This window comes from Aspergillus brasiliensis (genome assembly GCF_001889945.1).
Source record: "Aspergillus brasiliensis CBS 101740 unplaced genomic scaffold ASPBRscaffold_3, whole genome shotgun sequence".
In the NCBI taxonomy this organism is placed as follows: domain Eukaryota; kingdom Fungi; phylum Ascomycota; class Eurotiomycetes; order Eurotiales; family Aspergillaceae; genus Aspergillus; species Aspergillus brasiliensis.
Genome location: NW_027137444.1, coordinates 2,203,172 through 2,215,311, shown reverse-complemented (window position 1 = coordinate 2,215,311; position 12,140 = coordinate 2,203,172). Strand labels below are relative to the sequence as shown.

The 12,140-nt window shown below is 51.0% G+C and overlaps 6 protein-coding genes across 6 annotated transcripts; 2 read left to right on the top strand and 4 right to left on the bottom strand.

Moving 5' to 3' along the window:
• Positions 1-161: 161 nt before the first annotated feature.
• On the bottom strand, positions 162-1,384 carry ASPBRDRAFT_27902 (polyubiquitin-binding protein UFD1; the record flags this gene model as incomplete). The annotated part of the gene is made up of 3 exons (XM_067622445.1): positions 162-944; positions 1,002-1,316; positions 1,382-1,384. 3 exons carry the CDS (start codon positions 1,382-1,384, stop codon positions 162-164), a joined length of 1,101 nt encoding a protein of 366 aa, XP_067482159.1.
• Positions 1,385-1,767: 383 nt separating this feature from the next.
• ASPBRDRAFT_52893 (GYF domain-containing protein) lies at positions 1,768-3,126 on the top strand (the record flags this gene model as incomplete). Its single annotated transcript, XM_067626967.1, has 1 exon — positions 1,768-3,126. The coding sequence occupies one exon, from the start codon at positions 1,768-1,770 to the stop codon at positions 3,124-3,126; it is 1,359 nt and encodes a 452-aa protein (XP_067482158.1).
• A 322-nt stretch (positions 3,127-3,448) lies between these two features.
• Positions 3,449-4,976, bottom strand: rvb2 (RuvB family ATP-dependent DNA helicase reptin; the record flags this gene model as incomplete). The annotated part of the gene is made up of 3 exons (XM_067620643.1): positions 3,449-4,402; positions 4,464-4,910; positions 4,968-4,976. 3 exons carry the CDS (start codon positions 4,974-4,976, stop codon positions 3,449-3,451), a joined length of 1,410 nt encoding a protein of 469 aa, XP_067482157.1.
• Positions 4,977-5,386: 410 nt separating this feature from the next.
• ASPBRDRAFT_40141 (uncharacterized protein) lies at positions 5,387-8,752 on the top strand. The gene has a single exon (XM_067624288.1). It carries the CDS (start codon positions 5,606-5,608, stop codon positions 8,507-8,509), a length of 2,904 nt encoding a protein of 967 aa, XP_067482156.1. The 5' UTR covers positions 5,387-5,605; the 3' UTR covers positions 8,510-8,752.
• A 174-nt stretch (positions 8,753-8,926) lies between these two features.
• Positions 8,927-10,264, bottom strand: ASPBRDRAFT_52890 (putative alpha/beta hydrolase; the record flags this gene model as incomplete). The annotated part of the gene is made up of 6 exons (XM_067626966.1): positions 8,927-8,958; positions 9,035-9,338; positions 9,444-9,639; positions 9,753-9,877; positions 9,952-9,991; positions 10,071-10,264. The coding sequence occupies 6 exons, from the start codon at positions 10,262-10,264 to the stop codon at positions 8,927-8,929; spliced, it is 891 nt and encodes a 296-aa protein (XP_067482155.1).
• An 862-nt stretch (positions 10,265-11,126) lies between these two features.
• ASPBRDRAFT_40139 (uncharacterized protein) lies at positions 11,127-12,137 on the bottom strand. Its single transcript, XM_067624286.1, has 3 exons — positions 11,634-12,137; positions 11,512-11,561; positions 11,127-11,425 (listed from the first exon to the last, which is right to left on the bottom strand). The coding sequence occupies exons 1-3, from the start codon at positions 11,764-11,766 to the stop codon at positions 11,252-11,254; spliced, it is 357 nt and encodes a 118-aa protein (XP_067482154.1). The 5' UTR covers positions 11,767-12,137; the 3' UTR covers positions 11,127-11,251.
• Positions 12,138-12,140: the final 3 nt, after the last annotated feature.

Genomic DNA, 12,140 nt, shown 5'->3' with positions numbered 1-12,140 from the left:
CCTTCTATAGTCCATCCAATGACTTAAATATAGCGCGCCTGGGAAGCCAGCGGTCATGTCCTGGTATAGATCAGGGGGCTGCTTCCCCTATAGCTTGCGAGGGTGACCCACATTCTCATAGCCGATCGGCGTTCATTAATCCAGCCTTGTCTGTGGTTATCTTAGGTAGGGGTGGCCGAGCCACTCGTATCTTTCTTCTTTCCTCGTAATGTTTGACCAGCTCCCTGGAAGCGAGGCTTGTCCTCGACTACTTCTCCGCTCTCGTCGCGCTTTTTCACTGGCTTGATTGCATATCCGAAGAACAGCTGGTTGTGTCCCAGACGCAGAGGCTGCGGGCCGTTGGTGTTTCTGACAGGAGGAGGGTGCTGCGGGTTCGTGGTACCCGGGGTGGGAGTAGACGGCTTCGGTGTGGATGTTTTGCTCCCTTTCTTAGCATTCAGACGCTGTCCTCCGGTGAGGAAGTTCGACGAGACCGCTCGGGCACCAGCCGCTGCATCAGTTGACTCCGGGGCGATAGCAGCATAGTTGATCGCCTGTGCCATGGTGCCATGGGGGTGAAGCAACCCACCGGAGGGCAGCTTGCTGCTTACTCCACTACGAGGAGTGCTGGTGCCACTGGGGCGTTGAGGCTCCTCGTAGCCCACCGGGGGCGCAAAGTCCACTTCTAGATCTGTCTCGAGCACGGAAATGGCATTCGTGTCGGTGGATGGTTTAGTTTCCAAGACCGCCATCTCGTAAACCTGATCGTTGTATGCAAAGGTGAAGACATCTCCCTTGGTCAGACAGGAGAAGTTACGGAAAGCATTCTCCAGCACGGCCTTCGGGTCACTTATATCGAGGAACGAGGTGGATTGAGCTTGTAGCTTGATAAATTGGCCGGGAGGGAGATCTGTCGACTTGACCTGCACGAGGTCACCGGGTTCCAGAAGGAGCGTTTGCATGAGCTGCGGGAGATCAACCAGTCAGTATCCTGCGGGGTACCTATCATGAGAAGACATTACCCAAAAAGGTAGATAGATCTTCCCCTCTTCTGCAATAAACTCCAGCACTCCGGCGTGCGTCAACCTTTCCCGTGCCCCGTTGTGAAGCTCAAACAGCATCGGATACGTAATATGAAGTCGGGTAAGCTTGTCAAGAGCACTGGGCGGCATGATAACCTTGCCGCCGTGGTTCACGTTCTCTCTCTCGGGGCCGGGCATCATGGCGACAGGATAGCAGCGGTAGTACTCATCGAAACGACGAGAAGCTCCATGGCGGAACATGGAGCCACCCATGACACCGTTCATGGGATCGTCATCCCAATAGCCAGATCGAAACTATCATCATCCGAATATCAGCATGTACAGCCAAGTACATAACGGCGCCTAAGCGGGGAACTCACCATAATTCGAGCTGAACTAGTACCCTGTACGACTTCAGACGAAGATCAACGGCTATCGTGAGTTTCTGCTACAGTCTGAGCTGTGCTAAATAGCAAATAAGATGCAATCCGCTGCGGTGGCGAGAAAGCAGGGAAGAAGCTAGCAGGGAGAGCTGTTCGGGTGAAGGTCAGGAACGAACGGAGCGATCAGATCGCAGCAGTGACGCAAACGCCGCCGCGATGATTTTCCGAGCCGACCCCAGACAGCTCGGTTTGCTCCGCGCAACCACTCTGCTGGATTTCCTCGTTTGGCTTCTCCAAAACCAAAATCTTTACGGCATTCGATGCATATGTTCCGGAAGGATCCGTAGAATCCAAGAAACACCTCGGTTCTACAGCGCAGCGCCATGTCCGCCTCTCAACCACGCCCCAAGCGAGCGGGTGAAGACTTCACCCGCACCCACCACCACGAAGAAGATGACGATGTGAACGGTACCTCCAGCAAGAAGCCCCGTTTCGACTTACGGAATCCCTCCGCTCTTGCTCCCGATGCGCTGGAAGACGATGCAGTTTTGGACGCAGACGAGATAGGACGCCGCGGACAACAAGTCCGCCGCAAAGCCGTCAACCTTGATGGTTACGACTCGGACAGCGAAAATGAAGGATTTTCGGCGCGCATCGAAGCCAAGTCGAAAGCAAGCAAAGAGAAGCACGATGCGGAGGATGACGATATGTTTGCGGAGCTACAGGAGGATTTTGGTGCAGAAGAAATCGACGCCGACGAGGCCTTGCGCAAGAACAAGAAAACGGTGCGATTCCTACGAGACGATGAAATCGAGGGGCAAGTCGCCTCGTCCAAGGGTGGAGGCACTGTACATGCAGATTTCAGCAAAGGCGCTAGCGAAGTTGACAATGATGAAGAAGAGAGCGAAAGCGACGTTGGAGATGAGGAGCGCGCAAGGCTCGACGAGGAGTTGGACGAGGAGCTTGGCGCTGGCGCAAAGAAGAAGCATGCGCCAGTACTAGACGCGTTCAATATGCGCACTGAACAAGAAGAGGGCAGATTTGACGACCAAGGAAACTACATCAGGAAAGCAGCAGATCCGGATGCAATCTATGACAGTTGGTTAGCTGGAGTGTCGAAGAAGGACATTCGTCGCGCCAAAGAGGCTGCAGAGAAGCGAGAGGAGGAGAGGAAAGAAAAGGATAGGCAAGATGATAGTGTACTAACATCAGATGCCCTAAAGACTATTATCTCACACCTCGAACGAGGCGAGACGATCCTGGAGGCGCTGGCAAGGATTGGCAAGGGAGCTCCCAAGAAACCGAAATGGCAGGCGAATCGCAACAAGAATCGGAAAAAGCAAGAGTCCGCGAACGAGGACACCGAAATGACCGAAGAAGATCCCAAGGAAACGGCTCGAAAGCAAGCTATAGATGCCATCACAGGCGCAGCCGATATTCTGATGACGAGAGGGCAGGCAGATATCTACGACACTGAACGCGAGATGCTCACTAGGCAATACCGCCGTGAAACCGGTGAGGACTGGGTCGACCCTTCGTCCGGAGACTCAGGGCCCAGTGAAGAGGCTCCTGCAATGTGGGAGTTTCGTTGGGCGGACGCTCGTGACGGGGGCGTCACACATGGTCCATACGATAGTGCGATGATGGAGTCGTGGAAGAATGCGGGCTACTTCGGCGAAGGTGTCGAGTTTCGAAAGACGACAGACAGCGGTCAGTGGCAGAGAGAAGCGACATTTGCATGAACACCGTACAAAATTGCGTCTACTGGCGTCTACGAATACCATTTGCTGGAAAACATTAATTGCATCATTATCATTCGAGCCTAGGCTCTTTCTTCAAAGTTGAGACCCAAATATCGCAGTACCCACAACAGATGTGTTTTGAAAAAGCGCCAGCAATATCATACACCAAGCAATTCATCTGGTAAACGAAAACCGAACAATATAAAAAGACGGGAAATGGTCCTCCGTAGGCCTTTAAATCCATTGCCTCAGTGCCGTCTAATCATGGCAGAGGCTTCCCCACACACCAAGAATCATTGAAAGGCTCTATGGGCGGATATGACTATGAAAGCTCCATGGCGTCTCCGTTCGTAGGAGCAGTGAAGCTAACGACACCTTGATCGCCGATGAAACGCTGTTCGTATGTGCTGACGAACTTAACGCTCCGTGCAGGGTCGTAGAACAACCGGTAGCTGCGCTGAACGTCATCAATGCTTACCTCCTTCGCCTTGCGCTTCTGGCTTAGCAGATGAGAGGTGGTGATGATGTTGCTGGCATAGCGTAGATTTGACTCCTGGCCGATCTTGGTGAGTAGCGCCAAAGCATCCGGGGACAGGTCGATCTCTTCCTCCTGGGCGCGAATCGCCAGAATCTGCCTGATCTCGTCGGCAGAGTAGGGTTGTGTGCTGACAATCACCACACGGTCGAGGAAATCCAGGGGCAGACCGTGCGGAGAGCTGTATGTCGTACCCCGGATCCGGGCGTGGCCCCGGTTGCTAGCCATGATGACGATGGGTGCCAGTTCTGCCTCCAGAGCGCGGTTGATATAAGAGAAACACTCAATGTCAAGCATGTGCACTTCATCGATAAAGAGTACTCCCGGGATAATCTCGGCCTTTCCTTCTTCCTTCCACTCCGCCACCTTGGTGTTAATCTGATCCCTCACTTCACTCCTGATCTCACCGGTATCTCCAGAGAAGAGAGCCAAGAATCCTTGTGACCGCGAGTTGATCACATCAATCTCATGAAGGCTGACGGTGTGCACGATCTCCTTGCGAACCTGTAGTTCACCCTCCGGGCACTGCACAAATTTTGTGTCGGCTCCCATCGCATCATAGTCGCGCGACCGAGCATAAGAACGTCCCAGCTTGGTTATCTTTCCCGACGATTTGTCAATGGAAATAATGTCACCGGCCATCACTCGTTCTTTGGTCATTGAATCGATCATCTTTGTTCCCATGTCGTAGATCGTTTCCATATCGGTCGTCTTGATGGTGAGCTTGCCTTGTTTGTTTCCCTGAGAAATAATTGATGTCAGAAGCTTTCCATCGTTGAGAGCAAGCCAAGGCCTCACTTACACCAGTAACACTGCGGTCGATTTGGATTTCAACCACCTCACCCTCGATGATTTCACTCTCCTCCTTGATACGAACGCCGATCGATTTGCGGAAGGCTTGCGTGAGCGCCTCAGTCTTGGACATCTCCATAGAAAAGATCTCCGACGCTGCGAGCATTGTGAAGGGAACATCGGACCCGAGGGATTGCGCCATACCCATGGCGATGGCTGTTTTGCCAGTGCTGGGAGGGCCAGCAATCAGCAACGCGCGACCAGCAATCTTGCCTTCCTTGACCATCTGCAGAATCACCGCGGCAGCCTTCCTCGCCTTCTCTTGGCCCACCAGCCCTTGAGAGGATGCCCTGGGCTGTAGGCTGTCTGCATCGACACCAAGTCCTCGAATGTGTGAATGAGCAGCGATGAGATTGAGACCCCGGAGCTCCTTGGTCTCCGCGACGGTAGAAATTGGCTGTCGGGGGAGTCAGCGGTGACAAACACCACACACTTCATCAGAATTGAAACTTACAGCAGCCATCGCGACGACTTGCAGAATGTGAGATTTCGTCAGGTCAGATAATTGGCCACGGGAGTCAAGGAAGCAGCCAAAAATGGAGATGTTTGACCAGCCTGAGAGAGCGCGGAGTGGAAGAGCAGGCGAAAGAGCTGCTGGTCGGGAAGCCGCCTTTCAGGCCGCCCGGCAAAATGAACTATTGACCTTTTTTCTGCCGGCGCGTGTGTTTTAAGCGCAAACGGGGTTGGTTTGATTGCGCCAGGAATTCTCCGTTTGTCCCTCATTGACAGCTGCACATTCACCTTCACTTGAAGTATATATATTTAAGAAAGGAGAATGATATGCACCTTGATCAAACCTGCCGACCCTCTCTATCTTCCGTTGTCTGGCCAATGTCGCGGTTGCCATCGCGCCGTCTTCATTCCCACTTGTTCCGCTAATGTAGGCAATTTTCCATTTGGGGCTTGAATTCAATCAATCACATTTACCTTTTCTATCTATTGTGTACTTGTCTTACCCCAAGCCCCTCCTCCCACCCCCTATTTAATCGTCCCCTTCTGGCTTCCTTCATCTACGTTACGCAAGGCACATGGGAATGTTGTCAAATAATTGGATTTGATTGTCAGGCCAACTGAACTTTGTGACGTCGTGATATGGATACAGACGCCGGTACCACGCGTGACCCCCGTCTCGCCAGGCCCTTAGCCAGGCCGCCCCTGAATCGACCTCCCTCTGTGGATGCTTCTTCAAGCGCATCCCCTACGCGCTTTAGACCTGGTTCTCATTCGGTCGCAAGCTCCTCGCCCGTCGATGCCCAAAATGCCACTGCCGATCAATTTATACGTGGAATCTCCGACCTGGTACAAGCCGCCGTGATTGCTGCCAACAGCAAGTCCGAACAGGAGAGACTCAAAAAGAAGAGAGAGGCCACTGATGCCCTGCTTAGGAAAGCTAGAGTTCATTCTAGTTTTCCGTCTACTACGGCCTTTTTCCAACAGTCGCAGAACGATGAAGACGCTGATCTTGCACGGATCGATGACGCCCTCCGGAAGCATGCCATCAGCTACAGAGAGCTGGAGAATACTCTAAAAGCCAGATTTAGTTCGATTATGTCATTGGAACCCCCGAGAACCGACGACAGGGTAAATCAACTACAAAATGAGGTACAATTTGCGAGGAACGGGCTGGGCACTGCGCAGAAGGACATCAAAAGACTGAATGATTATAACATCAACCTCGAATCCAAGATGGCGGCAGTGCAGGATAAAGTCAGCTCAGTCAGAACCCTGCAAGATAAAATCAGCTCGCTTGACAGGGCTACCTCAAATCACGCGAAACTTGTCAGAGAGAATGCTGAGCGTGTTACCAAGATAACCTCGGAGCTGGAAATCTTGTTGGCATCAAAGAAGCAAGAAACTGAGTCGGCTGCTTCCAAGACACAGATGGACGAGTTGAAGCAACAGGCCTCAGACTTGACCAACCAGATTGAAGTCTTGCAAAAGTCCCAGCGGGAGTGCTCTGATTATTTAAATAATATGAGCAAGAGCCTGGATGATCATCGCCAGCAACATGACACCCAGAGCATGGAGAATACGCGGTCGTTGACATCTCTTGCTGCACGCTTGACTTCAGTTGAAGAGAAGAATACCCAGCTCCCTTCCCCGGCTGTAGATCCTGCGCCTAAGCCATCGGTCATGTCCGACGAACTGGCGTCCCGATTGCAGAAGCTGGAAGGTGAACTCTCTGGACAACACGAGCGACGCATTAAACAAATGGAAGATCAGCTCCAAGGACTGCAAGCAATACAACAGATGAAAGATGACTTCCAGTTCAAGGAAATAGAGGATCTCAAAAAGGTGTGGGACAGAGGCGCCCAGGAATTCGAGCAGATCAGGAGCGATTATGCCCGAGTTAGCGAGGAGCTGAAGGGCTTGAGCCAAGCTCAAGCAGTAGCAAACCCCGCTGGGGTTCAGGCGCACATCCAAGGTCTTGCGTCCGGACTTATGAACATGCAAAATATGGTTGAAACTTTGAGGGTTGCATTACATTCCATCGAAACTCGGTACAACAATCTATCCACTGATACCATTGTGAAACACATGGTAGTGGCTATGCAAGAGATGTACCCATCAACAGCGCAACTGACAGAACAAATATCCCTCATTAGGGCATGGTTTGAGCGGGACATTCCGCCATTGAAAGCGATAACGGAGCGCCTGCACGTGCATCAGATGAATTTGATGGAACAGACACAGAAAGATATGGCTTTGCGAATGGAGGAAGTGAATCGCTTGAGGACCCAACAAACGAATCTATCCCAATCGCTCGCCCCCGTCTGGGAGCGGCTCACCGCTCAGAATCAGGACCGTTGGCTCACCGCTGATGATCTGCGACAAATGCAGAACGATCTGACATCTCTGGCGGCCAAGATTGACGAGCATACGGGCAGACTCGACGGATACGTGGAGTCGCGGGAGGCAAAGGACCAACTACTCCACGACGACCTCACAACAAGCAGGAACAACTTGCACATGCAGCTTCACACCATTGCCGAAAAGCAAACGGAACTGGAGAAAATATGTTCTGAGCTTCAGACGGTCAATAACCTACCGGATCAAGTCCGAGCCCTAGCCGTGAAACAGGAGGAGCTGATGGAGAGTCTCAGCAACTTGCAGAATGACGATTGGAGAGATCAATCAAAGGACCTGGCCAAAAAGCAGGAAATCCTGGCAAGAAATTTCACTGAAAAGGAGAAGGGCTTGCAAGATCAGATCAGGGCTTTGGCTGATGAACAGAAAAGGTTACTTGAGCGTTTTTCCGATTCTCAGCAGGAAAACATCCGGAGCCAACTTACGTCATTGACTGAAGAACAGAAAACGTTGGCTGGGAGACTCGTCGAAACCCAAAAGGAACACGACCAGCTCATGGCTCTTGTTGAAGCTCAAGAAGACCTAGCAAAGAAACTTTGTGAGATCCAATCGAGCAATGAAGACGACTTGAAGGTGTTGAAAGCCTGTCCAGATGAGCTCAAAGCAGTGCTTGACCGCGTCTGCCAACTTGAGACCTCCACACTCGAGAAGTATCAGAGTGTTGTCGAAGAACATAAGCAACTCGAAGGCTCCACGTCGAGGAATCTTACAGGTCTAACTGAACGGGTTGATGGCCTAGTTAAATTGGTCGAGAGCAGCCAGCAACCACCACGACTGGAAGCACCTCCTCAGCAAGATGCCAATACTAGCGCAATGAAACATGAGGAAGAGGTGAACGAGCAGGATGCTGAGGTCGCCAGGTTTATGAGCATCGGTGAAACGACCCCAGCGCGAGCTTTAAAAGAGAAAAAGAGAAAACGGCCTATCGTATCTAATAATGCGTCCGACGAAGAGCGTTCTAGCTTATCCCGAGCTGAATCACCAACTTCCAATGCTGCGGGCTCTGCTGCGGGAGGAGACGCCGCGCTATCAACCGAAAGGAGGAACCGCAAAAAGAAACAGAAGAAGCGGAAGTTGCAGAAGAACAAAGGAGCGCAGGCAGCAGACAACGTCATAACGATTGACTGATAGGGGGTTGTGGGTGTATAGCTGAGGCTGACAGTTAACCCCCTGGAGGGAGTCTTTTGAAGCAGCACACATTACGAGATTACGAATGTTATGAATCAGTCGTTAGTCTGAAAACAAAAAGAAAAGTTGGTTTTCCGCTGGATATCCCCTGCTTATATTTCTTTTTTTTTTTTTATTTCCTTCCCATTCTGTCTTTGTGGTCCTGGGCGATGTACGCCCAGGCCTCTCTTACTTTCTTCTGTTCGATGCTTCTCATTTTTTTTTTTCTTTTTTCCTTTCAAAAGGGTCAAGGAGGCCAGTGGGGAAGAATGGGACCTGCACATAACCGAGAATGTACAAGTGAAGTCTGAGTCAGTTCTGTCTTGTCTGTCTATACATCCATACATTCATCAAACCAAGCATGACTGTAGCAGCAAATCAAGGAGCTTCCTGAAGAAACTTAAGAACAGCTATCAAGCAAGAGCATATTTGTCAGCAACCCGTTCTACTCAATCAGAACAGTAAGATCGAATACTAGCTACTCACCTTGCCTGAACCCCTCCGGATTCTCGGAAATCAACCAATGCCCCGCCTCCACATCCGCTATGCGGGCATTGGGGAAGAACTTCTTGATCGTCGGCACAGACTCATCGCTCACATATCTGCTCTTCGTGCCCCTCACAAACAGCGTAGGACCATCGTACGAGACAGATCCCGGCTCCCGGTACGGGAAATCAGCCATACCGGGGATAGCTTCGCCGAGGACGGAGAGCGGGACACGGAACTTCATGGTTTGGTCTTCTGTCGAGCGGACCAGGTTGGTGAGGAGGAATTGGCGGATGGGGAGGGACTGCATTAGATCCATTTTAGTCAATCTGAGCGAGTATTACTCGTTTACAGTAGTGTGCATCTCCTTGTAAAGTAAAGAAGCTGTTCTTAGTTGTACTGTACTCACCTGCTCATATCCCTTGAGAATCTCATCAGCTTCAGACTGCTTGGTCACATTTGCAGCCTCGACATGCTGCATGCCACGAACGTAGAGACCGAAGTCGCTCTTCAGGGGTGCATTCACGGGAGCGTTGTCGACCGGCACAAGGGCCGAGACTAGTTTGGGTGAATCAAGTGCAACTGTCATGGCGGCTTTAGCGCCCCTGTTATTATCCGTTAGAAGCGTTAGTTTAGCTTGATTGGTTGACAGCTTCCACTGTGATTTTGCAGGTATATGGTGAGAAAACAGAGACATATGTGGTATGGCATGACGTACATGGAGTGACCGATCAACACAGCTTTCTCTAGCTTCAGCTGCTGGAGGAATTTGATCACGTCTTCGGCCATGACGGAGTAGTTGTGTTCTTTTGCGTGGAAGGATTGGCCATGGTTGCGGAGGTCCTAGAGATCAAGATAGAATGCATCAACACATGCAATCATTATCTTGATTATAGTTTCTTTCATATATTACACACCACTGTGAAGATCTCACGCCTCAGATCACGTGCCAATGCTCTGTATGACAGTTAATGCCTTCTCATTTACCGAATGTTTGTCCTCTGGGACAATTGGATGAAGAGGTAAAAATACATACTTGCTAATACCGCGGTTATTCTGCTTCGAGCCAAAAAGTCCATGAAGGAAGATGATAGGACTCCGATCAATCACATCAGCTTTCTCGGGGCCAAACACCTGGTAGGACAGGTCTGTTCGGAGGCCTCGTGATGTGGAGAATAAGCGGGCGCCTTGAGCGGCGCTTCGGAGGGATGTACGGATTGGTTGGAGCATAATTATGAGTGACGATTGTGATTATGATGATGATGCTATCTGAAGAATGCGATTGATTTGAGGCTTCGTTGGATTTGTGCGGGCCTTATCTTGAGTTTGGTGCATTTAAGCATTGAAGATCAGCAGCTGCCTCGGGGATATGACTAAGCAGCTGGCAGGTGGTTTTTGCCGTTGTCCCGTCGGCTTAATGGGATTGTCATGCTTGGAGCAATATCCGGGTGGCTTGGCTTGACAGGGGTATATATGTCGGAGATGAATTGACGTTTGCTTTTGTTTAGGAGGTGGTTTTGTTTGTGCTGCGTTGTACTGCTGGCATTGAATTGATGATGGGGGATTCATGGGAGAGGATTGTAGGGGCTTGAGGAATTGCCAGGATCTTATCTGATCTCGGTTCAAATCTCCAGAATATATATCGATAACGACTAGTAGTACTATTTGCATCATCATTATTTTTTGCCCAGTCGCCCGAGCTCAAGTAGTATGGATTTTTGTTTACTCTTTGTCTTCGGATATAATTCGGAGTCTTTCTGCAATAGCCTACTACTTACGCTTAGGCCTCGAAATGATCGTACGATTCGAAAATAGCCGGGGAGATAAATCCGGACGAACTTACCTAGTGCCTACTGATGCCTGCGAAGAGGGATGAACACTATGTCGATTCTTGGGAAGTCGGAACAGCATTTGACGAAATCCGTTCCCCACACTGCATGCGCCAGCTTGACTTCGTTACTTCGACGTTGCAAGAGTTCAGCTGACGTTCACAGAAGGCTCTGAGACAGCTCGGTTGCACTACATCTATACTTGCCAGGCCTGAACGCACACTCTAGTGTAGATCTATATTCGTACATTAAACATTGAAAATCGTAAATCGTCTATTCCGGGAGCTTCATCGAAGTAAATGTATATACAAGACATAGATATCGTCGTCATATCCACCAGAATATATCCCCCGCTTATTCCTAGAATTGGTACACTGACACCTCATATTTAAGCGTCCAGAAGAGGAGGGACCTTCTCGCAGAGGTATTCAACAATGGCGTCGGGGCCGCGCTCGACCTGGAGACCCTCGGGGATAGCGTGCAGCTTGATGTCGGGCTTGATCGACCGGGCAATGGAGTGGATCTCGTTGGCCTGCTCGGCGGACCACATGGAGGCGCTGAACTGCAGAGGAAGTTAAACACGAGCCATCACGGCAGTAGACGCTTTACCCCGCATTGTAGAGAAGCTCAAATGAAGATGGAACTTACCAAGACATCGGGCATGTGCTGCTTGACCTTGGTCTCGACTTCCTCGATCTCTGTTCGCAAACGCTGTCAGTATCGCCCATCATGATGACCTGTATAAGGCCTTCAAAGCCACAGGCACTCACTCTCGCAGTTGTCAATGTGGATAATGGTGTAACGGTCCGAAAGGGCATCAGCAACCCGTCCGATGAGGCGCTTAGCTCTCTCGGGAGCGGTGTTGACAGTGACGAGCTTGAAAGGTCCCTTGGGGGCAGACATTGTGACAAATTTTGTGCAGAGGAGTTTTCTGAACGACTTGAATCAGACTCGACAATTGCGACACTGTTCGCTTTTAAACGGAGAGCATGCGATTTCGCAGTTCAACCGGCACAACAACCCGCGGGCGACATCCCCACGTTGTCGTGGGGAAGTGGGCTGTTTAGCGTATTCGCCGCCGGCTTTCGCCCGAGGCCCGGAGATCCAAAGCGTATGAAATCAAGTGGTGGAGGTGGAAGCCAGTGTTTGGTTCCTGCGATAGAAGTCGAATGCGGACTGGCTGCTGGGAAACGGATGGGTTCCCACCTCCCACTTTGATTCCCTCCCACCCCGCACGCCTGAGCTTCGCGGCCGGCCACCAGAACTGCTCCCCGCGA

Coding starts and splice junctions, on each gene's coding strand:
- ASPBRDRAFT_40141 (XM_067624288.1), top strand. CDS start 5,606: ATGGATACAGACGCCGGTACCACGCGTGACCCCCGTCTCGCCAGGCCC.
- ASPBRDRAFT_40139 (XM_067624286.1), bottom strand. CDS start 11,766: ATGTCTGCCCCCAAGGGACCTTTCAAGCTCGTCACTGTCAACACCGCT. Junction 11,562..11,633: donor CCACATTGACAACTGCGAGA/GTGAGTGCCTGT, acceptor GTTTGCGAACAG/AGATCGAGGAAGTCGAGACC. Junction 11,426..11,511: donor AGCACATGCCCGATGTCTTG/GTAAGTTCCATC, acceptor CTTCCTCTGCAG/TTCAGCGCCTCCATGTGGTC.